General features: G+C 32.1%; 2 protein-coding genes across 3 annotated transcripts; both read left to right on the plus strand.

Moving 5' to 3' along the window:
- Positions 1-4,177: 4,177 nt before the first annotated feature.
- On the plus strand, positions 4,178-13,270 carry LOC114414675 (leishmanolysin homolog). Of its 2 annotated transcripts, XM_028379026.1 has the most exons (18): positions 4,178-4,690; positions 5,244-5,597; positions 5,718-5,855; positions 6,067-6,199; positions 6,299-6,412; positions 6,512-6,585; positions 6,666-6,740; positions 7,403-7,495; positions 7,614-7,674; positions 7,786-8,118; positions 8,203-8,286; positions 8,422-8,548; positions 8,651-8,750; positions 11,153-11,222; positions 11,322-11,474; positions 11,652-11,747; positions 11,900-12,219; positions 12,636-13,270. In XM_028379026.1, exons 1-18 carry the CDS (start codon positions 4,610-4,612, stop codon positions 12,891-12,893), a joined length of 2,664 nt encoding a protein of 887 aa, XP_028234827.1. In that variant the 5' UTR covers positions 4,178-4,609; the 3' UTR covers positions 12,894-13,270. The 2 variants fall into 2 exon arrangements, with proteins under 2 accessions (XP_028234827.1, XP_028234828.1); XM_028379027.1 differs by lacking the exon at positions 8,203-8,286 and having other exon boundaries at positions 12,636-13,266.
- A 4,312-nt stretch (positions 13,271-17,582) lies between these two features.
- LOC114414676 (E3 ubiquitin-protein ligase RNF5-like) lies at positions 17,583-19,399 on the plus strand. The gene is made up of 2 exons (XM_028379028.1): positions 17,583-17,799; positions 18,332-19,399. The coding sequence occupies exon 2, from the start codon at positions 18,332-18,334 to the stop codon at positions 19,025-19,027; it is 696 nt and encodes a 231-aa protein (XP_028234829.1). The 5' UTR covers positions 17,583-17,799; the 3' UTR covers positions 19,028-19,399.
- The last annotated feature ends 6,717 nt before the right edge of the window (positions 19,400-26,116 follow it).

Raw genomic sequence — 26,116 nt, forward strand, 5'->3', positions numbered from 1 at the left:
CGAGCACCACTTGTAACTTCTTTTATATTTAAATTATATTTAAAGCCACTTTAAATCCTAAAAGGTCTGAATCAACATGAAAATATTTACTTAAAAGAGAGTTTTTAAAATATCAAACTTTTTATAATATTTTATCTTGTATGTGTATATATGAATTGTGGCTTTAATTTATGACCCGAACTTATAAAATTTATAAAAATACCACATGTACTGTTTTCTCCTTTGGGAAGTTAAATTTTTCAGGGAGCCGTGAGATTAAAAATTTCCTGTCAGTGGGTCATATATTATTGCTTTATGACATATTAGATCATATTATCGTCCCACCAAAACAAAGGAACAATAACCCCACTTCACGTTACCCCATTCCCGTGGGTGATTATTTATTTATTTTGAGATTCCATTTCGTGTCTTTTAAACTCCAACAAACATGGAAAAAAAGACAAATATACTGCATGTGAAATAAAAGAAAACTAACTATTCCAAGTTAGGGGGAAATCACTTTTTTCCACTTACATTGTTTATAGAATACTTTTTATAATATATTGTAGGAGTATAATATTATTTCTATTTATTTCTTTTAATCACATCAACCATCTCATTATACATTTTTCTCTCTCTTAATTTTCTATTTATTGTGAAAAAAATATAAAAGTCCATTAAATACATTTTTTTGTTATTACATTAAATATAATTTCTCAGCTTTCAACTTTTTTTTATAACATAATAATTGTTAATTTCTTAAAGAAATAAAATTTTACGCGATATAAATAAACTTTCTTCATTTAAAAAATCGTCACATGTTAACGACTAAACACTTACTTATCTCTATTAATGTAGTTATTGTATGATAATTTTTTATCAAATATAAAAAACAAGGTGAAATTATTAATATAAACATTGTAATTTTATGCTAACAATAAGATGTATGACATAAATAAGCAAAAATACATAAACATAGTAAGATAGTCTCACCCACATACAAATAGAATATTAAACTAAGGTTAATTAGGGACACCTTATGTGGTAATTCATGTAGCAACCACACATGTACACCTTCCAAGTTCCTACTTCGTATTGCGATCGAGCAACTTTTTTGAACAAACAACTTAGTTTGTGGACAAGGAGGAGACATCTTCTTCAATGTCCTCCAAGACAGAGATACTAAGGTGAAATTTGATAGAACAAAACTCACTCACACAATGTTTAAAGAGAATGATGAAAAATAAATGTCATTGAATTTCTATGAATTAGATTTCATCAACTATATATATATATGGAATAAATACAAATAAACTAACACATATTTAGTTATTAACTAACTAACCTCCAAACCAACTAACTTTTGAATTATTATTTATTCACTAACTAGAAAAAATTCACACAAGTCATGTGCTAAGCAAGAGAGATGATGTTACAAAATTTGAACTAATTAGGTTGGTATTAGGTGTCATGCCAAAATTTTCAAGAATAAAAAACAAAATAATTTACATCTATACGGATTGAGGCCCTGTTTAAATAAATTTTTCAATGAACAATTATAAAAGAAAGTTACTTACGTTTTTTTTTATAAGACAAGATTAATTTGTAAAACTCTATCATTTAGCTTATCCAAGAGTTGATTTTAACTTCTACATAAAATAATTTTAATCTGTGAGATAAACTTAATTCATTTTATCCTCTCTTTTTAAAATGCTTTATTGAGAAGTTTTATCCAAACATCATCTAAAAACACAAAGTATTTCGGAAAAATAAAAAATTTCACATCAAATTTTAACAAATATCATTATTTATTGGATATATTTTTTTTGTTACAATTTTTTTTGGGTGTACTATTAGCTATAGCTTTTAACTACGTGTAATTTTTTTTTATAAGAAAGCAAAATTGTGTTATGATTTGTCCCTTTTAAAATTCGCAATTTGTTAGTAGCCGTAAAAAAATTTGTTGGAAAAACCATAATCTTTCAAATCAAATAATAAATACCATAAAATTATTAATTGTTATAATAGTTACTTTAAAAATTATAATATATAAAGTAATATTGAAAACATGTTAAAATTTGATTCAATTATAAATAATTTTTTAGTATTTTTGAAATAATGTAATATCCGAGTCACATTTTTCACGTGTTGATTAATTTAGCATTTTTGGTTATAATTAAAAAAAAATCAACTATACACCCTCAAAAGAAAAAAAGAGTTATATATATATATATATATATATATATATATATATATATATATATATATATATAGTGTAAAAATGTTTTATATTATTATCCAATAACAAATTATTGTTTTAATTATTTTAAGATAAATATTTTAAAAATAAATAAATTTAACATAAATGATGAAGTGTATAAATTTTTTTAAACTATCAATATATAGTGTTTTTCTCTAAGTTTAAGAGATTTTTAACATTTTTCTTTATGGTTTTACCGGAAAAACGAAGTAATTCTTCATGGTACATAATAAATTAAAATTCGGATATTTCCTAATGCGCAATTACGATAGTGATTTAACACAGATTTAAAATTAGTGATTCTTATTAATTGTGCTTATAGACATTATATGAATTGCTACCTCAGTAGTGACCTTTGTAATTTCCTTTTCTCCTCTGTTGTCTTCTTTCTTTTAGGTAGTACCGTAGTATGTTGTTTTCTGATTAAATCTAATCTGCTGCAATTTGTTCTTCGACGAAGGAATCACACCTTTTATATTGCAATGATTAGGGAAACACACCTTTTATAGTTTATATCCAAAATATTATGGCTCGAATGCTTGACGTGCAGTCTTTGAACATAGTTATCGGCATCATTCAGAAATTGTGAGTAACAGTTTCAATTAAAAAAACGATTATAACTTTACGCGTCAAATTAATTTATAGTAAGCAGGTAAGTTGGGGATTCTATACTTTGATTATTTTATTGTTTACACACTTTGATGGGACAAAGAACATGAATAGAAAAGCACTAAGGACGGGATTAAACATTTGCAAAATTGCAATTATCCAAGTTGCGGTCGTGAACAGGTAGGTACCTTACCAATTCGTCCTTATATTAAATAATCTTTTTTCTTTTCCTTCCAAATGATATGTATTATGTTTGAGTTGGATAGAGTTATGAACTCTAACATGAGAATTAAGGTAAAGAACCCCCAAAACGGTCATTATAAAAAGATCAATTGGCTATTTCGTTGTTTTACTAAAGGTGATATATACTTTTCAGTTTTCACTGCTCAATATTTTTTAGTTCAATTTTATTTCTTTGATTTTAATTATTATAGTTAAATCCTTCGGTTAACTTTTATTTACTCAAGAAATTTAAATACTTTTCACTCAAAATTCCTACCAACTGAATTAATTAAACCATGTTTAATTATTTTTATTAAAAGGAATTTCAAAAGTTTTTTTTAACAAATACAAAAGTCTTTTTAAAAAAATACTTAGAATAATTTAAATTAACTAGATTGAATGAATATTTTAAATAGAAAAGTAAATACATATAGGAGGTTAAGAGATTAATATTTATGCATTGATAGTGTAAAATAATTTTATATTATTATTCAATCACAAATTACTATTTGAATTATTTTAAAAATTATCAAATTTATCAAATGATGAATTATGATTAAATAACTATAATATTAATTTAGGATATTTACATTATATATATTTATATATAAATAGATCCATGGATTGAAACATTATATTTTACTTAAAACAAGAATATCAAATTTAATTAAAACTATCTTTTTAATCTTTTAAATACTTTTATCTTGATTTGGTCTAAAATTTATTCATTTCAGTCATAATAAAATTTTAAAAATAATTATTTATTTAATATAAAAATGTGAAAATTATTATAGTCATAAAAAGCTTTAAGAAATTAAATTAATTATAGTGAAATTAAATTATTATAGTGAAATTAATTCAGAGAAAAAAATTAATAATGATCCATATATTTATTTAACGTATCTCGATAAATTCAGAGTATAATCTTTTAAATCAAAATAAACCATGTTTTTAATTAAGGATGTGAAATCCTTATTTACTGACAATTCAAAAAGTAGTAAGATGTGAAATCTAGTAGTAGCACACTAATCAATAACCAGCACCTTTTCCCAGTTTTTTTTTTTTTTTTTCATTTAGTAGTAGTATTTAATTATTGGAAAAGCCAAAAATGGTTAAAAAAGGAAGTTGTTCTCCACCCACTCCTTCACCCAATCTATTTGATTTCTTCTTCTTCTTCTTCCGTTCACTGTCAGTGTCCTCTCTCTGTTCGCCCATTCCAGAGATCAGAAAGAGGAACCAGCCTATCGCATATCCACCGCAACGCCAACGACTTCAAAGCTCCTCTTGCTCTCTCTCAGCCTCGCCACGCGCCAACACCACACTCTCTCTCTACAAAAATCAGAGTCCTCGCTTCTCACTTCGAACATTGCTCATTCATCTCTCTCGAATCGAAATCTCTGTTCGTCACTCCTTTCTCCGCATCGTCGAACGTCCAAAATGCATCTCAGCCAGAGATTCTCGCGCGTTCCGAAGCCGATCGAAAATTCGCCGGCGAATTGATGGAATCGGAGAGGTTTTCTTTTCAGTGTTCGCTTTTTCATGGAGCTAACGGTTCGGTGCACCTCATGCGCGCTGTCCAGATTTCATTGCAAGCTTCGATTCGCTGTGATTGTTTTCGAGGTAATACTGCTAGTTCGTGATTTTTTTTTACTTGTTTATTTTAATTTTGAAATTTGTTTCAGTTCAATTGTGCTCCGTGGGTTATATGCTAAAATTGGGCTCTAACTGGTCGCTGAAAGTAGTGAGAAAGTGAATATTTCAAGCTGATATGTGTTCCGTACTTTAATTACGTTTGTCCTGAAATGAAACTCTGGTGGTTAGGGTTTTGTTGTAAGAGTAATGATTGATCCAAAGGTGCTGGTCTAGTTCCGTTTTCTAGATTTTATTCTCTTAGATAAACAAAACTCTATGTTTTTCTAGCCTCTCTGGTGGCTAATTTATTATAGATTATTCATTGGTCTTTTTCTGGGGACCATTTGCTTGTGGTTTTTGCATGATTAATTTTGAAATTCTGCTGATCTATGATTTGGCTCTTGCTAGTGGTGGCCACTTTAAAGGCTTCATACCTTCTTAGAAAGATAGTGTTGGAATATTTTCACATATGTGAATCTAGGCACCGTGGTTGCTAAAATTGGATATGTGCTAAATTCAAAACTTCTGTTTCGTGCTGCAGATTATATTGATATTGGCATGGGTGGAGGCCCACAATGCGAAGTCCCATGAACACCAACTTCAATTGGGAGGCTTGGAGAGGAATACCGAGAACATTGCCTCACACTCTTGCATACATGACCAGATTCTTGAACAGAGGAAGCGACCTGGTCGCAAGGTGTATTCAATTACCCCACAGGTTTATGAGCCTGGTCGCTTGAAACCCCCTCAGCATAAAGGTAGGACATTACTTGATGTGTCAACATCATCAAGGCCTCAAGAGGATGCAAAGAAGCCTATTAGGATATATCTAAATTATGATGCTGTTGGCCACTCCCCTGACAGGGATTGTCGAGCAATTGGCGATATTGTCAAAGTGAGTGTTTAATATAAATGCCAAAAAAAAATATTTAGAATGTATTTTATCTTCCATAACATTGGTATTATGTTTCTCAAGTATTTTATTGAAATTAAATCTTTAATTTTGTATGAACAGCTTGGGGAGCCTCCCATGACTTCTCCTGGTTTTCCTTCTTGCGATCCTCATGCTATTCCTCCAATCTTTGGTGATTGTTGGTATAACTGCACTTCTGAAGATATCTCAGAAGATGACAAAAAATGTCGCCTTCGTAAGGTCAGATATTTTATTTTAGTTTGTGTTAATTCACTAGGGTGATAATCTTCTTTTCAGTGAGAAAATTACTTGGTGATGTGTCAGTTGTGCCAGCTATTTATGTCTCTTTGAGAAGTGTTGCTTTGCAGAACACTAGAACTATAATAAATATTATATTTATCATTTGTAGAAAAATTGGGTAGAGATATTTATTCTTGATGACTAATTTCAGGCATTAGGTCAGACAGCTGACTGGTTTAGGAGAGCATTGGCTGTTGAGCCTGTCAAGGGGAACCTGCGGTTGAGTGGATATTCTGCGTGTGGACAAGATGGAGGTGTGCAGCTTCCTCGTGGATATATTGAGGGTACATTTTATTTGTTGAGTTCATTGTATTTCTTGTAAAAGCTGGATGTCAAATTTGAATATGAATTTAAGAGATCACCTTTTTGTTCAACTTCCCCAGAGGGTGTATCTGATGCCGACTTGGTTCTTTTGGTGACTACAAGACCTACAACTGGAAATACACTTGCCTGGGCAGTGGCATGTGAACGAGATCAATGGGGTCGTGCTATAGCTGGTACATTATCCCCGAAACATATGTTGGTTTCAGTGGTGTTTTTTATTATATTGCATCTGGAATGCTTCAGAGCTGAAAGTATTTTTTGTTTTTCTCCAGGACATGTTAATGTTGCGCCTCGCCATTTGACTGCCGAGGCAGAGACTTTGCTTTCAGCTACTCTGATACATGAGGTTTGTAATATATAATTATATATAGGGATGCATGAGAGGCAATATGTGGCATTGTTCATCATATTTGATCATTTTTTCAGGTTATGCATGTTCTTGGTTTTGATCCACATGCCTTTGCTCATTTTAGAGATGAAAGGAAAAGACGGCGTAATCAGGTATGAACTGCCTTTTGTGCTGTAAGATCAACTTTTATTTTAATTTTTTTAATGATGTAAGTCTCGTAAAGTATGAGTTTGAGTCATGATTATTCTCCCTAAATTCTTAGTATGATAATAATAATTATTAGTGGTCACTTTCTTATAAACTAGGGGAACTCTAAATTTTTTAAATAATAAAAAAATAGAAGTTAAATACAGTTAATAAAAAATGACATTATTGAAAAAACTAATAATATAAAACTAGTGGGAAGTTAATGTAATTATGTAAGTTAGAAGAAAAATTTGAAATTTAAGAAGTGGTTTAAGGGTAAAATTGTCCACTGAAATGTGTACAGCATGAAGCGATATACATGAAAGTTGAGTAAAATTTCTGCTTGTATAGTGGAGACAAAAATTGTAACAATTTTGGGGAATGGTGATTCTAAATTGAGGAATTGTATTGAATATGAAAACATTTTAGGGGGAAATAATGATTGAATGATACCGAAGTTTTGTAGCACTTAATTGAGCAGCATATTTGTGTTTTTGATCTAATTTTTACACATTTATTGTTTTCTTTCCAATAAGTATTTTGAAAGTTTAGTTCCATCATTCCTTTTCATGTCAGGCATTTCAATGGCATGTTATATAATCTCATCAATACTTGTTGACTTTTGAAGGTTACTGAACAAGTTATGGATGAAAAACTTGGACGAATGGCAACACGTGTGGTGCTTCCTCGTGTTGTCATGCATTCTCGATATCATTATGCGGTATTTGCTTGGGAGAATACTTGTCTTGAATACTTCCATTTCATGTTTACTGTTTTAATACTTAAGATGTCCTTTGTAAAAATATTCAACAAATGACTGATGAGCGACTTGTTGGCAGGCTTTCTCAGGAAATTTTTCTGGTTTAGAGCTGGAAGATGGTGGAGGACGTGGCACATCAGGTTTGTTATTTGCTATTTTTTGCCTTGTCAATGAAATATTAAATTAATTTAACCTTTCTGAGTAAGAGTAATGAAATATATGACCAACCCAAGTTTGTGAATGGCTTGCAGGATCTCACTGGGAAAAAAGGCTTCTTATGAATGAGATTATGACTGGTTCTGTGGATACAAGATCTGTTGTTTCAAAAATGACATTAGCTCTATTAGAAGATAGTGGGTGGTACAAGGCCAATTATAGTATGGCAGACCATCTTGATTGGGGTCGCAACCAAGGTACTGAGTTTGTTACCTCTCCTTGCAATCTATGGGAGGGAGCCTATCGTTGCAACACAACACAGTTTTCTGGCTGTACGTATAACAGGGAGGCAGAGGGATACTGCCCCATCCTAACTTATAGTGGAGATCTCCCTCGGTGGGCTCGGTATTTTCCTCAAGCTAATAAGGGTATGTAGAATCATGCTTTCATTTATAAATTAGAATATGCAAGTTGGTGCAAATACATTTATGAAGTGTTCATGCTTTTCCCAGGTTTATGTTGTCTTTGGCCAGATTTTTCACTATTGGTGCTGGATTGTCAAGAAACTGTTAAACCTTTTAGGCTATTGCATTCTGGTTGATATGTAGTTACTGCTCTTATTGTCCTGTTCACGTTACACATCATAGATTTTCTTGTCACTATTCACTCGTGACTGTTGTAAATGATTTTAATCACTTAATGATTATTTGGCTGTTCACTGGTTGTTGCAGGTGGACAATCCTCGTTGGCTGATTATTGCACTTATTTTGTTGCTTACTCTGATGGATCATGTACAGACACTAACAGTGCACGAGCACCTGACAGAATGCTAGGTGAAGTCAGAGGAAGTAACTCTAGGTCAGATTTGTGACTGCATACTTATGCTCCTAGTCTGCTTTACATTTATTTTATGACAGCAGACATCTGTAGTTGCTAACTATATTTCCCTTTTGAGTACAGGTGTATGGCTTCATCACTAGTACGCACAGGCTTTGTACGAGGTTCTATGACCCAGGGAAATGGTTGCTATCAGCACAGGTGTATCAACAATTCTTTAGAGGTATGGTTTGTACTTTGTAGTATCAAACTATCAATAAAATTGAAATGCTCCCCCTTGTATTGCTTTACTTTGTTGGATTTTGACCTGGAACTCTGATACTTCCTGAACAAACTTTGGGAATAAAAAAAGTTCCAGTGATTTCATTTTCCTTGATGGATAAAACGTACATCTAGTTCGTTATACCTTGGCCATCAAGTTTTTCATTCTAATGCTGACTCATGGATCATGGATGTTCTTTCCAATAATAAATAACTTCCATTGAATATTTGCTGACTCATGTACTGCAAGGGGTGAAAAAAAGGATTCTTAGAATTCCGTTAAGACAAGTGATATCAACTAAGACTGTTTATGGTGGAGACATTCATCGGATGGAGATTTTACTGTTAAATCAACCTATCATCAAGCGACACATCCTCAAGGATGGGTGCCACCAATCTCTAGTGAAATCCCGAGAGATATGTGGAAGATGTTTTGGAAAATTAAATCAATTCTGAAATGTTTGAATTTGTCTTGGAGAGCATGTAAAAGTGTTCTCCCTGTCATGAAAAATCTGTCTTCAAGGGGATTGGAAGTTGATATAAGATGCCCTTGTTGTGGTGAAAGAGAGGAAACTGTTATGCATGCTCTCCTTCTTTGTGAAGAAGTCAACCAGATCTGGTTTGCATCACATCTTGGAGGTAGAGTTTTAATCAATGATGATGTTCCTTTTGTTATTTGGTTCTATGATTGTATGTAAATTGGTGATTGGGAGTTTATGGGAAGAATATGTGAACTTCTTTGGACAATTTGGTATATGAGGAATCAATGGGTTTTCCAGAAAAACAGGATTCCAGTTCCTGTTGTTTTGCTAAAGGCACAGGCGTTGGTTTTCAACTGCTCCCAAAAAAAACCTGAGATCTAAAGAGGACAATCAGAGCTGGAAACCTCCTGAAGTAGGTGTCATAAAGGCAAATTTTGATGCATCCGTCCATCAGATATATGGTACTGGGTTGGGAGTTATTTATAGGGGATCATTTGGGTCAAGTATTGGCAGCAGCTTCAATGTTAGTCCCTAGTGTCTATGAGCCTCATATTGGTGAAGCAGTTGCTTTTAGATGGGCCTTGGAGACAGCTAGACACCTTTCTTTTTCCAGAATTCTTTTTGAAACTGATTGTCTTAGAATAGTACCTCAATGGAAAAACAGGCATACTCAGAACAATAGCTATTTTGCTGGTCTTATACAGGACTGTGCTATTCTGGCAGGTCCAAATTTTGTTGAAAATATAACTTATAGATCTACAAATAGAGTAGCTCATGAACTAGCTAGATTAGCTTTTACTGTAAAGGATTTTGTTTGGATAGAGGAGGCCCCTTGTTGTGTGGAGCCCCTCATTGATGCTGATGTAAGGCCTTTGGCCCTTGTTGAATGCAAAGGTCTCATTTCAAAAACAGAATATTTGTTGTAGAATTTTTAGTAATATATCCATGTGTTATGGTTTAATTGGAGAACTTGATGGCTGGGCAAGAATGTAAGGAGCTTTATCTAAGTTTTATCCTTCTTTGATCTTTAACCACTATGTACATACATCGTGTTAGGAAGGAACCTGTTAGTTAGGCCTTGTGAGTTGAAAGTAGGCCTCATAATCTATTAACATAGGCAATAAATTAGGCTGTTTGCATAGAGGCAGAAGACGATGGGGGAAGTTAGTTGGTGAGAATTAGTTTTGGGTCATTGACTCATTGAGTAGGAGAGCCCAGGCTCTTGAATTCTTGGTAGTTCATTCAGTCATTCTTGTAGATTTTATCCTTGCCAATTATGCTATCATTTTGGTACTGATTGGAAATAAGGGATTTGATCAATAAAATTCCATTTTATTTTAGTCCAGTTTGTTTTGCATCAACTGTGTTCCTGGAATTACTGCGATATATGCTTCAGTCTCAACATGGATTGGTAGGAAATATTATTATATTTATCTTGTAATAAGGGGAAAATGGTATGGTTGTTGTTCCCACTTCTTTATGGATGTGTTATTGATGGATAATTTACATTTTGAAGAAATGGTTATACATTTGATTGAGCAATCATGTAATGTTTGAGTGGGATAATTTCTTTGTAACATTGTTTTTAAATGGTGGTGCCATATCAGAATGGCATGGTGGATTTTTTGCCAACCACCATCGGCAATTTTTGAAGGGCCTGCTATGGCGATGCCATAGGCCACAATGGCATGTTTATGTGGCAGAATGTTGGCCTTCCGCCATCCACCATTGATAACACTTCTTCATAATGGTTTGGGCAGGTTGCTATTGCTACTACTTTATTCTTAAGCATGTATATGAATTGTATGCTCACCCTCCCCTCCTTTTCCTTTGTTACCAAATTCACTAAATGAAGCTACATTATGTTAACACTTGTGTACAGGTTGCTGTGGATGGTATCTGGAAAGTGTGTCCTCAAGCTGGTGGACCCATTCAGTTCCCTGGCTTTAATGGTTAATATTAATGTTATTTTTGTCTATGTTTAGTTGTTTATGTAGTGTTAATTTGTCATTTATTACAAACACAATTTTCTCCATTACATTTTTCTATAGGTGAATTACTCTGCCCTGCTTACCATGAGCTCTGTAACACTGACCCAGTAGCTGTGTCTGGTCAATGCCCTAATTCATGTAATTTCAATGGAGATTGTGTTGATGGAAAATGCCGATGCTTTCTTGGATTTCATGGGAATGATTGCAGTAGACGTGAGCTCTCATTTTCTACTTTAATTTATATCTGATGATTTGTGTAATCATTGTGCTTATAGCCTTATACTGTTGTCAACTTGTGCTTCTACTCTAAGTTGCCTTCAGTTTGGCAGCAGTATGTAGTTTTCATTTTCTTTATCTAAAATAAAAATGCTTTCACATAACTTCTTCCAGGTTCCTGCCCCAGCAAATGCAATGGCAATGGAATGTGTCTTTCCAATGGGATTTGTGAATGTAAACCTGGCTACACTGGCATTGACTGCTCCACTGGTACACACCAATTTTTGAGACTAGATATTTGCTACAAGATTGTTTCTTTGTACAAGAGATCTACATGAGTTGTGTCAATTTCTTTTTCTTAGCCTGTGTTTTATTTCATTGGTTGACTCGAGTAATTCACTTGTCCCTCATATTTCGTGCAGCTGTGTGTGATGAGCAATGCAGCCTTCATGGTGGGGTTTGTGATAATGGAGTTTGTGAATTTCGCTGTTCTGACTATGCGGGATACACATGCCAGAATAGCTCCATGCTCCTATCTAGCCTTTCGGTGTGCAAAAATGTGCTGGGAAATGATGTTTCTGGACAGCATTGTGCACCCAGTGAGCCTAGCATACTACAGCAACTGGAAGAGGTTGTTGTCATACCCAACTACCACCGACTATTCCCTGGTGGTGCTAGAAAATTATTTAATATATTTGGCAGCTCCTACTGTGATGAGACTGCTAAACGGCTTGCCTGCTGGGTATGTTGTCTTTTCAAACTAAAATTGTTCTTTAGCTTTTCCTGTTTTGTAATTGTAGTATGATTGTTTTTAGTTATTCTTGAAATTTTGTCTTGCAATCTGATTTCTGTTGGTTTTCATTTCTTCACTTCCTTTCCTAGTTGGTTCGTACATTATTTAAGTTTCTGCATGTGACACTCGTTTAGATAAAACCATAGCTTAAGCTGAATTTAAATGGTTCCATAGGTGTTTAATGACGTGTTTTTTAATTAGCTATGAGATAATCCTGGTTTTCTTAGTTTCAATGTGTGTGCCAATTCAAACCCGAGTGATGAATCTTTTTACAATAGGTGGGAACTGAGGAACGGAATGTGAGACACTAGTTTTTATCGAATTGTAATGCTTTCTAACAATGTAGGTTGGCACTTAATTTTCAGATCTCAATCCAGAAGTGCGACAAGGATGGAGACAACAGGCTTCGAGTGTGCCATTCTGCATGCCAGTCTTATAATCTAGCATGTGGAGCTTCACTTGACTGCTCTGATCAGACGCTTTTCAGCAGTGACGGGGAAGGGGAGGGTCAATGCACTGGCTCGGGTGAGATGAAATTGTCATGGTTTAATCGTCTGCGAAGCAGTTTTTCTTTGAGAAATAGTTCCTTGAAAGGAATATCTGTAAAATATAGGCAGCTATAACTCTTTCTTTTTTTCTTTTTTTTTTTTTTGTTGTAATTTTTTACTCCTTAGATTTAGGGGGTTGCTTGCTCATCCAAAATTGTTTAGGAAAAATTGGATGAGGTTGCAGATTTGGCTTTCAAAGAGGGGAGCCTTTCGTAGAGAAAATTGGGAATCTAAAGATAGATAAAGTAGAGGGTAAAGAAGGAAAAGGAGGGGAAAAAAAAAGGGTAATTGAAATGTTTGTCAGAGGTTGGGCCGAAGGCCTTAAAAGGAAAAAGGGAAAAAAAGGAGAAAAAAATCTGCTTCGTTCATATCTGTATATATAATTATATATCATTTGATCCCTTACTGTCCTTTATTTTGCCATCTATTTTATTATATTCTGATTTTCCGTTTTTGTGCTTCACTTAGTACGCGCTCTCTATTTTTGGACCTTCACTAGAAAAATCGAAAAATTCATATATACTGATTATGCTCCTGAATGGAGAAAAATCTTCTCCAAGGAGAATTGTAATTTGTAACTGTTGGATGCAAAGGCTAATTTACATTTTATGAATGTGCAAGTATCATGCAACACCGAAGTTATCCACATGAAAACATTGATTGTATACTTTTTAATTGGGTTCATGGGAATGAAGGTTTTTGGGGGAAGGTAGAGAAGAGAACAAGATGATAGTGGTGAAAGGCGATGCCCAGGTTTGAACGGTGTATTTGTAAACTGAGAGACGAGGAGAGAGATATCCGCTGTGTATCCTGAATCTGATACTCGCATATTCTGAACATTAACGGAATGATTTATGTTGCTTGAAAATTAATTGTTTGGTTCAACAACTTACGGGTTGAAGTTGAACCAACCCTGGGAATCTGTTTTGTTTGGCTTGAAAATTAATTGAGACTGTCATTAGTATTTATCAGTATGAATGATTTATCTTGCTCCGTTTCTTACGCAACTAATCTATGTCTAGCAATAACATTCATTATTCTGTCTTTAAAATTATAGTATTTGAAGAAAGTGATTCTTATTTTATTTTATTCTTTCAATTAATTCATTATCTATATTTTCTTTTTTTATCTTATTCAAGTAGAAAAATTTCTCTCATTCTCTTTTTATCTTCATGTGACTTTTTAATTTAATTTAAACTTACAAAAATTATAAAAATATCATGCACAAGATTCAATGATATATTACCATTTTTTTATTATTTGATATGCATGAAATTTTATAATACTAGATAAGAAACTGAAAATGAATAGCAATAAGAATAAAAATCAATGAATTTTAAACTTTAATATATAGATCTCTCATATTTATCAAATATGAGATCTCTCGCACAAAAAAAAAAATTGAAATTGAATTTAAAATAAAATTAATTAAAGTAAAACCATGTTTGAATTGTCGGACTAATCTGATTAACCTCTGATTTCATAATGCCCACTCGTAGTTGTGTAAGACTGAAAAACTTTTTCCAGTTTCTCACCTTCTAAGTTCTCACACACTTTGTGTCAAAAAAAGTTCTCACACACAGCACACTAGAAATGCAATTAGGCTTCCTTTTTGGTTGTCTCAAGTCTCACCAAACCATTATATAGAAGGGTTATGTTGGATAAAATATTTTCAAGTTAGTTTTTAACTTTTTTTTATTAACTGTTAACCTTATTTGATTATTTGGTAAATAAGTTTTTTTTAATAGTTTTTAATATTTTTTGAAATATTACTTAAAATAAAATTTTTTAAAATACTAACTTTTAAATCTTTATTTTCTTTCACTTTCATTCTTAATATATTTATTTAAATAAATAATAATTTTATTATTATTTTTTGTTATTTAACCGTTTGTAGCTACTTCAATCTTTAACTTCACTCAACACATATAATTTAATAAATTAATTTTTTTAATTTTCGGCTGCCAACTTTTAACTTTCAACTACTAATCTATTTTTTAACTTTCAGTTAGTTAGTTTTGTGCATAAAAAATTATCCCCCACGATTTCATAAATGAACGAGGCTATAATCTGCCAAATACTGTTTAAAAATTTAAATCCACCACTCCCCATCACTATGAACGGGGGAGCAAGTCAGTAAGTATAAACTAACAACAGTAATCCTTAATTTCGCCAAAACGTCTAAACTATGGTGTCGTTTACAGTGTATTTTTTAATTAGAACAGTAATTCTCATTTTCATTGTTTGGAACATCACATATTTGATATTTTATTGAACATTTTCTTACCTCCTTTTACTGCAGTACCATGAAAGTTCTTATATAAAAGAAATACAACGAAATTCATATTGGAATTTATTTCAATTTATTAACTGCACAATTTCAATTTGGAAGTTGTCAATAAAAGTTTTACAAATTACAAGTTCTGTATCCATAGACAGAGTCATTACATTTGACCTACACAAAGATTAAGGAACCCAATCAAGCTAAAGGAGGACATATAATAAAACAGGCATAAAAAAGAAGGTTCAACAAATGAACCTTAATTAGTCCTCAAATAATCAAATAGCAAAATCATATGCTGTTTGGTTTGATTGTTTTTTATTTTTATTTCTACTTAAAATAAAAAATAATGATGAAAATGTGTTTAATTAAATTTCTGTTTTCAGTGAAAATATTTGTCCATACTAATTAAAATCTGAAAACAATAAAATCTCGTTTTGAGTTAAAATCATGAATTTCATATTGGGTAACATAAAAACATGATGACAAGTAATATAATTTTAAATAAATCTAAAAATACATTTTTTTAATAAATATATTTTCTTCAATAAATATATGCTAACATTAATCTTAAAAGATATTATTAATTAATTATTTTAAAGGATAAAAGTAAATATGGTTAGTTATTAACAATTATGTAGGTGATGAAAATCTCACCGTTATAAATAATTTATAATATTCTTTAATTAAATCTTTTAACAAATATTTTAAAATAAACATTAAAATTACACCACTCAACCCTATTTCCGTCTAGAACCGGAACGCATAAACGACGGAATAAACCGCCGTGTAAAACAGAATCGCCAGCACCTGAAGCGACCGTGAAAACTCGTGCCATAAAAACGACATGATCAAAAGGACGGAGTTGTTGAACAGCCTGAAAAACGACAACCTTCGGTGACGCAAAACGACGAAGAAGGTGGAGAAAGCGTGAGAGGTAGAAAACGTAGGACCAGAAGAAGACACGACCGGAGGGGCGAGTGCGGAGTGGAAGACATAGCAGCCACTCGAACGAGGTTGTTCTGGATCGCCGCCACAGCCACCGCGTGTCCCGGGCTTCGGCTTGGGCGGAGAACATGCCGGTGAATATGGCGGCAGAGATCAGCGACATGGCGAGGCTGTGGCTTTGTACACGGAGACTTTTTGGTTTTATGTTTGTTACTGGTGTTTATTATTTGGTCTTGAGGCTTGAACTTACTAAATGTTGTTGCGTTTGCCCGATTTTTTTTTTTTTTTTTTTTTGTCATCCAGATGGAGAGCCATGCATAGGAGTTATTCAAAGTTAAAAGATGATAAATTCTTCCTAAAAAATATATAATTTATTATTAAATTAATCTTTCAACATTATATTTTAAAGACAAAATTATCTTCATTAATGTTATATTTTTTATTCATTTCAAAATTAAATTTATATATTTTTTTATCTTTTAAGACCTGTGATACATCATTTTATTATTTATCCAATTAAAACGTATATTTGCATCACGACGACCTCTTTTGTTCTTGTGATTCTTTAGACATCGTCGTCCAATGAATGAGGAGATGAGATGGAATTAATGCGAACATAAATCTTAACTCAAACCCAAGTCAACTCTTAATAAATGACGACCAAAAAAAAATTTGCATTTCCTTTTATCCAAACGCTTAAGAGATTGTTTATAGCCAAACAACCAACATGCTCAACAAGAAATTTAATTAAGTTTAAGGACCCCATATAACTAGTTTTCAAGTGTATTACTACTTAACTAACGGTCAAATATCATTTTTCTTTTAAAATGGAAAATTCACCTAAGTGAAGACAACACTCTAATAAAATCTTTTTAGACAACTATTTTCTTTTCTTTTTTTATACTCTTCAATGTGTACATAATTGCTTTCTTTCTTTTCTAAATAAAATATTTTAGTATAGTTTATTTTTCTTTTAAAAGTCTTTTCCTTTTATAATTCATTATTATTATATTAGAAGTTATAAAAGGTTGCATTTTAAATTAATTTGATTTATTCTCAAGTATATAAATTAATTTAAATATTAAAGATTATTTATTAAATTGTTTTTAATAGAAAAAACTTACATACAATATATAAGGAATTGATAGCTAGTGTACGAGTTTCTATGTGTAGTAGAGACTGGCTCCTTTCCTTATCCATAATCAATGTTAGTAACAAATTATACCTCAATTTTCTTAAACCATCCTCATTTTATTTTTATCACTTTTATCTCCATCACTAAATAACAATATTATTTTTAAAAGATATTAATAATAAAAAATAAATTTATATCTCATTTTAAATGAGAATATACAGTAAATACACTGTAACAAAAAAAGTATAGTATATTCACTAATAAATTAGAATGCATAAAACTTTTAAATTGTTCTACATTTAAAATACTTCTTATTTATTTTTTTATCTGAAAAAATCAAATAAAAAAATAAGATTCCCAAGATTTTTAGAAGTGTGAGTAATATTTGAATTAAATTCTTAACCCAATTCTCTTAATCCAATCAAAGTGATTAAGTCATTGAAGAATTCCGTGGAATTCTTGAATTGCAGCCCGAAAAGTAAAAGGAAGAAGCTTCGTCCTTTCTATCTCCGCAGGCTGCAGACAAACCAAATTTTGAGTCACACATACATGATACCCCCTCCTCACTATTCACTTCCTCAACCGATCCATTTTTCTTAGTTTTTCGCTTTCCTCAGGTTCGTAATCTTCTATTCTGCTCTTCTTTCCTTTATCGTTTTTTATTTCATCTTCTTCGCTGTAAATGCCCCCAATCTCTAAACCCTTATTTTTCTTCTAAGTAGAAATTCGGAATTTTTTTTTTTTTTTGTGACAAAGACGTTGTTATTATTATCTAGTTTTCTTCTTCTTCTTTGTTTTCCCTACAAAACTATGTGTGGCTATTTTGTCACCTTCACCTATTCCTGTTTGTTTGATTCTCTCTGCTTGACATGACTTTATCATTTTTCTTTAGAGATTTTGTTGCATTTGTCAGTTTCTCTCAATTCCGTCCAACAATTGGGCTTCGTTGTTTACTTGTGGCTGTGTCATTGAAAACGCGTTTTTGTGTGTTATGAAGCGACGCAATAGCCTTTTGGTTCACGAATACCACATGTAAAATATTGATTATTTTATCCCTAAGTGTTCTGTGCGAGGATTGTCATGTGTAACCCCGTTATATATGTTATGATGGATCACTTGTTAACTTGTGTTATGATTTGGGTTTTGTAGATGGCAAGTGGGTTTGGGGAATCAACAGGGAGGTCACCCCCAAGCCCTTCCTACTTCAACAACAATAATAACAGCGATGCTGCCAATTTTGAATGCAACATTTGCTTTGAATTAGCGCAAGACCCGATAATTACTTTGTGTGGTCATCTTTTCTGCTGGCCTTGTCTTTACAAATGGCTTCACTTTCACTCACAATCACGAGAATGCCCGGTGTGCAAGGCTCTCGTGGAGGAGGAGAAATTGGTTCCCTTGTATGGGAGAGGAAAGTCGTCCACTGATCCGAGATCAAAATCTATTCCGGGCGTTAACATCCCACATCGTCCGGCTGGGCAGAGGCCTGAAACTGCTCCTCCACCTGAAACAAATCATTTTCATCAACATGGGTTTGGATTTATGGGTGGCTTGGGGGGATTTGTGCCACCGCCGATGGCAACAACAAGATTTGGGAATTTTGCATTGTCCGCAGCGTTTGGTGGTTTTATACCATCCTTATTCAACTTTCAGATGCATGGGTTTCATGATGCGGCCATGTATGGGGGAGGGGCTGGTTTTCCACATGGATTTGCTAATACATTTCATGGTGTCCATGCTCATGGATTCCCTCTGCGCACCCATCAAGGGCAACAAGATTATTATTTGAAGAAGCTGCTTCTATTTGTTGTTTTCTGTGTTGTTCTTGCTTTTATATGGCAATAGGTTGAATACATTCTCAGATTGGTAGCAGAACTAGATTTCTGCTCTGATAGATCTTCTGGTGCGCTCTTTATTTCGTAACTAAGGAGTAAGGATATTGTTCATATAATAATACTGTCGTATTACTCTTGTAGTTCTTTTCTTTGTGATAGTTTTGTGGCACCTATGGTATCCATGTGCGAAATTTAATATATAAAGCATGAAAGCAACACACCCATTGTTAGGAATAAGGATCTGGGTATCAGTCCGTAGATATTAATTTCATGGTTATTATACTAAGTTTGACACTACAAGATAGCTGAAATAGTGAAGTTATGCTCTTTGTTTACTTTGTGTTCTCAGTTTTTCAAGTACATGTTGACATGCTATTGCTAATGTTATATCTAAAATTATTTTGATGCATACTACTTGTCTACTTTCATTATTCACTAACTTTCTGGATTTAAGGGTTATACTTAATTGCTTATTGTTAATTTCAACCATCTTAGATGTGAGTTTGTGCACATTTGGATTGGTCAAATGAGATTGAATGGAATGGGATTAAATTCCTTTGTTTGGATATATAAAAAGAGGATGGAACAAGAAGGAATGGGATGGAACAGATACCATTGTTTTGTCTCAATTTTCTTCCCTTCCAAATTGGGAGGATTGAGATGGAACAAAAAATCTGACCTTTTACAAAATTATTAAATTATTTTTTCTATCCTTACTCTATTTCCTCTAGTTCAATGTTGGTCTCAACTCTCAACATCTCTCATGACACCAAATGCAGCAGCTGCACAACTTGGAGATTTCGTTCACAATTTCAATGTTCTCGATGCAATTCACTGCTCTACCCATGGTATTTCCCCCCTTCCTCTTGTTCTATGTAATTCACTGTTGCGTGCTGTCACATGTTGAACTATTTTTTTTTTATCTTTTAGTGGGAACAAAGGAAAGAGCAAGGCGTTAGTATAACCTGGGATTTGAATATTCTTCAATGAGAAATGCATTACGCATTCTAACACACTCTTTTGAACACATTTTCTATTATTGGTTAAAATTTATGTGAAATCACAATTTTGTGGGTCTCACTTCTCATTTAATGAGTCCTTGTTTTTGTAGTTTTCTATAAATTTTAACCAATGGTAAAGAGCGTGTTAGAAAGATCATGTTAGAGAGTGTGTTGCCAACACTTCTCTTCAATAGTAGCTTAAACCTTGTATGAGCCATAACTTGGGCATTCCTTGAATGTTAGGAAACTTTAGTCAGAAAAAGGTACACTGAATATCGGTACATTAACTGATAGTGTAAAGTTTTTATCCTGTCATTGAATTATAAACCACCATATATGGTAAGTTTTTAATTTTGATAATAACCATTAACCACCCTAAAAGTCACACCAAAGCTAATTTCTAATTGGTTAATGCTGTAAAATCTTTTACACTTACAATGCATCTCCATTAAAATCATATTTAATTAAACAACATTTTTTAGGTTTGGTTAATTCACACTTTGAAAATTTTTAGTGTAGTTGCCAATCTTTGGACGTATAGAAGTCATGTACCAGGGGAGCTTCATATTTAGTGATGACTTTTATAAGTGATATGAGGACAACAACCTTTTTTTAATGAGATTTTCTTAAAGGCAATGTTTTAAGTTATGAGCATTTTCTGGTTTTCTGCAACTAAAGAGGATGATTTGGATTCTATGTATATTCACTTAAGATTTTAAAAACTGGACGGATGAAATCCTGAGTTATATACATGTATGTTCCTCAGGACCGTACATCTAGATTTTATTATCTTAGGTGAATATACCTTGTGCCTTGGTTTAGTTCTGATCAAAGGAATTAAAAGGAAATTCTTATGATGATTAAATCTGATTTCTGGCATGAATGGGGAAGAAAGTGAGGTGTGCTGTTAAATGTTGTTTTCTTTGCCTCGTTTTAATTTGATTGGCATTGTTAGATGTTTTAAGCAACCCTGTTGTTCTTTCTAACAATGAAAGTTATTTTATTTTTAAGAAAAATCGTAGATCCTTTTCCATCATAATCATATATTGCAGTTGATATTTTTTAAAACAAGGATAATATAGGAATAAAATAATAATTTATTAATTTTATTCTGCTATTTTCCTTACCCAGACAATGTACATCGATGTAATATATGCAAACAATGGAAAGAAAGTTTTATTCCTTTATCTTCTATTCGACACCATTTGATTTTTCATCCCATTCGATCGTATCTCTTTCCATCAATCCAATCATTATAAGTACCTGGATCCTAGTGGCCTATCTATATATAATGTTTGGTTTGGATGTAATAATATTTTTAGCCTGTTTATAGTTAACTAGTATTATAAAATTGGGATCTGTTGACAAATAAAAAGTTTTATTTTTTTTATATCGGTATGACTGTTAAGTGGACATGTTACTTGCATAATTTTTTTGGATTAATCATGTTTTTGGTCCCCTAAATTAAATTTACTTCTTTTAATCTCTTAATTACGAAAACTGTTTTTTTTTGTTAGTTTTTTAGTTTTTTTAGTCCTTATTGTAGTGAAAAACTTCCACAAACTGGGCATTCAAATTGCCAAAATCAGTCACTAGAGACAATTTTTTTTTAAATATAGAAACTAAAATAAATAATTTAAATTTAGGAAGTCAAAAACAGAAATGACCAAAATTTTAAGAATTAAAAACATATTTAAGTCTTTTTTATTTTTGTTTACCTTCTCATTATGTTTCTACTCCCTGCTTGCTTTTCTGCTCAAGTGCGAATCTGTTTATCATCATTGTAATATATTGTAACCTGTCTCATTTCAATTGCATGTCTGAAAGTCAGTATATCTATTGCAGTACTGGCTACTTTTCTGTTATGATTTTTGGTTAAGCCTGACATTTATTTATCTGGAGATGATTTTTCTAGCTGTTTACAATTGTCAGTTGTCACTACCGATGAGATGTGTATGCTTGTATATTGCAAATATCTTTCATTTCAATAGCATGTCTGAAAGTAGTATATCTATGGGCTTAGGACACGAGTTTATTAACCTGCAGGAGCTGAAATGCTTGAATGATCCTATTTTTGTGGTATATGTTTTTTTTTAAAGTTGAGTAGAATTAATTTTGAATTGTTGAATTGGAATGTGTCTAAATTAATCTAATAAATTTTACATTGCAAATGTGTATCATGATATGGAAAATTGATTATACGGATCATCCAAATGGGCACTAAGTTGTGGGCTCTGTTTTGAGTGGAAAGGTGGTGCGGGTGCGGCGAAGAATGATGATGGGGAATTTTAACACTGAGGAAATTGTGTTTGTTTTGGGTATGACAAAAAACCAAAATGGTTAATGTTAAATCGCATTAGCATTGAAAGTTAGCTATCTCGCATTCAATTCTGCTCGTTTATTGGCAGGAAAAATCCAACTGGGAGAGTTAGATTAAGGATTCTGGCATAGGCGTGGCGTAGCTAATTTAGTTAGCGTTTTTCATGGAGGGTCATTTTAGATAGATTTTTTTTCTGATAAATTTAGTTAAATGATATAGTTATAGATGCACCCACACAATTAAGCAGGTCATTTTTTGCATCCTTGTGCATCATAATTACATTTTTTATCTCATTATAATTTATCATTTATAGTATCTGCTTCCCTCATTTCTAAGAGTCCAGGGTTTTTTCGATAAGAAAAGGAGAGTCCGGGGTGTTTAGAATATAATGACGTTCCGAAAATAAAATAAAGTTAAATTATTCACTTGGATTCTAGGTGTTTCCATTTTAAGTTTTACTCCCTAAATGAGAAAACAATAAATTTTACTCCCGATATACATAGAAAGTTATACTTTGGTTCTAATTGCTAATATTATAGAAAACTTTTTAACGGTGTAGAACCATTACAAATTTTCTAGCGACGAAAAATCTTTAAAAAAATTGCTCGGAGACTAAAACTTATAGTTTTTCTAAGTCTTAATTATAAATTTTACCACCTATCTTTTATTATTTTGTGAATTTTATCATTAAGTTTTTTTCCCATAAATTTTATCACTTGACTTTTATTATTTTATAAATTTTACAATCAAAGTTTCTTTTTCACAAATTTTAACATCAAACTTTTAATATTTCACAAATTTTATCACCCGGGTTTTGTATTTTTTGCATTTTATCATTACATTGGTAATAAATTAATGTCATTTTATTTTTTCTTTAATTTTTTTTTTGTGAGCAGCAAAGGTGATAAAAAAAACAAATTTAGATAATAAAACTCATAAAATAATAAAAATTGAATGATCAAGTTTTTCTTATAAAGACTAAGGAAGGTAACAAAAAAAATCCGAAAAGGGTGCAGGAAGTAACAGCTTGAATATTGCGAACCTTCAGCTTCTTTTAACAGAAATCTTAAACCTTCCCCACTTGCCAGATTGGAAGACCTTAGTGATCCATACGTACCGCGAAGCAAATATTTGTGCTAATTGTGCTAGCAAACTTTAACCTTGGCCACACTAGTTCCTTCATTTGGACCATTTTCTACAAAGCATCCCTTCACATTCGAGAATATGCATTAACTCAGAAAAGCTCTTTTATAATGAAGAAAAACCATGTGACAATCTTGAAAAAATAATCTACCATATCAAGACAAATATAATATCCAATTTACACTTTTCCAAGAAACATAACACACACATACACATGAAATTTCTCTCACAATCTTTTTTATTTTCTCACTCTATCGAAGTATGCGAAATGCTTTTTTTTTGTTGTTGATAAAAATGCTTCTTAATTATTGGCGCCTCAATGCCTCATAATATTCAGTATTCACTTCTACCGAGCAAGCTTTAATTGAATTTCAGCTAACAACTAATAATGAGGTTATGAGGTCAAAAGTCAAAACATGTTTTGCTTTGTATGGCTTTGTGGTGAGGTGAGGGAAAGATGTCCTTTCACTTTTTATCGAAATGCAAGTTACACGTGAGAAAATTTTCGGAGAGCTGACAGAGATGGACCTACACTAAGTAACAAGATTATAGATGTCCTTACTCATTTTTTTAATGTTACTATATAGTAGTATTAGATTGTTACTTGGATTTTATTGTTTTAATTGTATTGTCATTTTGTCAAATTTTGTTATCTGAATTCTGAAGTAAGAAATATTTTCTTATTCTTATCATCAAGAATTTCTAAATGCTCAACGGCATACTTTTTCAGTTTAAAAAATATTCTCGACCAATAGAAAATAATCATTTTAGTTAAATATTATAGATGTCAACGAATTTATCTTACTAGATAATTTGTAATTAGATAGTTTAAACTACTTTACACCGGTAATATATAACCTATTTTTTCAATTTTTAAGCCCCTATTTGTTTGCCGGGAAAAATAATTAAGAATGAGTGAAATAAAACATATAATAAAATGAAGCCTATACTTTTAAATTTTACTATAATTCAAATATTTTATCTTAATTCATTTTCATTTCATTTTACTCTACCAAACACTCCATAAATCCTAATGCGATCCTTTGTTCTAACTAAACTTTAACTCTAGGTTTTGGTCCGAGAATTTTGAGTGATTCATGAATGTTCTAGCCTTCTAGCGAAACTGTTGAATCTAATGAGATAATTTGTTATGAGTGGACATCTCACTATCTCAATTCTCAGCGGACAGACCCATTTTTTTCTGTTTGTGTAGCACATGTTTATGTTTTGTTTGTCTGAATAATGCTAATTAAGAGAAGCCATCATCTTTTGGTCGTGGACCTCTTATACAATGTATTGCACATTCACTTGCGTTAAGGGTGAGAATGCCACAGGGCACAGGGTACATGACAAGAGTGTCTACCAAAAAAAAAACTAAGGCGTGACAGTATTAAAGATTTAAAGTCTTCATCTAAGGCCAGGAGGGCGTATTCACAAAAATAAAATATAATTACAAATATTGATTAAAAATAATAGTTAATATAATAAATTACAAGTTTGATATATAATTTGGAATGAATCACACTGAAGAAAGTACAACTCGTTCATTAAAAAGCTTGTTTATATTAAAAATAGGTTAAAGTAAAGCTAATCGTTTACTACTCCAAACTGCTTACTTTGTTTGCCTTCGCTGTTTCATTTTCCTTCTGTTAAAATTAATTTGGACTCTTTCTCGTTAGAATGATTACTATCTTGGGTTTTAAGTTGGTTGCTCATAAGACATAAAGATTAAGATAAATAAAATCTTCACGAAAAGTTATACCATTTATTCTAAATTTTAACAAAATGTTCAATATTTTTTTATAATTCAATTTTATTAACGAGTATTTTAAAGATACTTATTAAATAATATATGGTTAAATATTTTTAATTATTCAACTTTTATTTTCTTATATACTAGTTTTAAAAGACATATTTAAAAGTACTTATATTGATGTTTCTTTTTTCGTGTTATGTATTTTTTTTTCTCTTAATAAAATTACTACTCATATATTTTCTTTGCATAACAGGTTAGGAAGTACATATAAAAAAAAAAAACTCAAGCATCCGAACACGCCCGAACTATTCCATGTGCAAAATGTGATAACATTTCATGAATATCTTTTTTTTTTTTTTTACGGAAATGAATATTATGTTAAAATAAGATGAGACGCACATTAAAATGAAAATGATTATTGACGAATAAGTTGGGCATTTGTAGGTCTGACATTTTGTAAGCGGTTTTTCAAGTGGAGCCGTTAACAGTGGCCTCTCAACAAAAAGCCTTAATTCAATCATTCTTTAGTGAATTTATCATAATTACTTAATTAATACTTAATCCTTTATGATTTATGAAAATGAATGCCTAAGGAAGATTCGGTTGCTGGGATATAGTTATCGGGTGAGCTAGGGTGTGATAGTTCAACATATACCGTGTCGTAAGAAGAAAACAAAAATGGCTTGACCACGAACCATGAACAACATTCAATGTGTGTTGCTTAGATAAATACAAAGAAAGCCGTAAGAACAACGTTTGCTGCGATGAAGAAACACAGCGAATACGAAGAAACACCACCACGGACACTCTTTACTAGTCGTCTGTCTCATTCACTTTAGCATAAACTAGTCTCTAGTCTCTTCCATTGTGAGGGCTTCT

This window comes from Glycine soja, chromosome 6, assembly GCF_004193775.1.
Source record: "Glycine soja cultivar W05 chromosome 6, ASM419377v2, whole genome shotgun sequence".
Lineage (NCBI taxonomy): Eukaryota > Viridiplantae > Streptophyta > Magnoliopsida > Fabales > Fabaceae > Glycine > Glycine soja.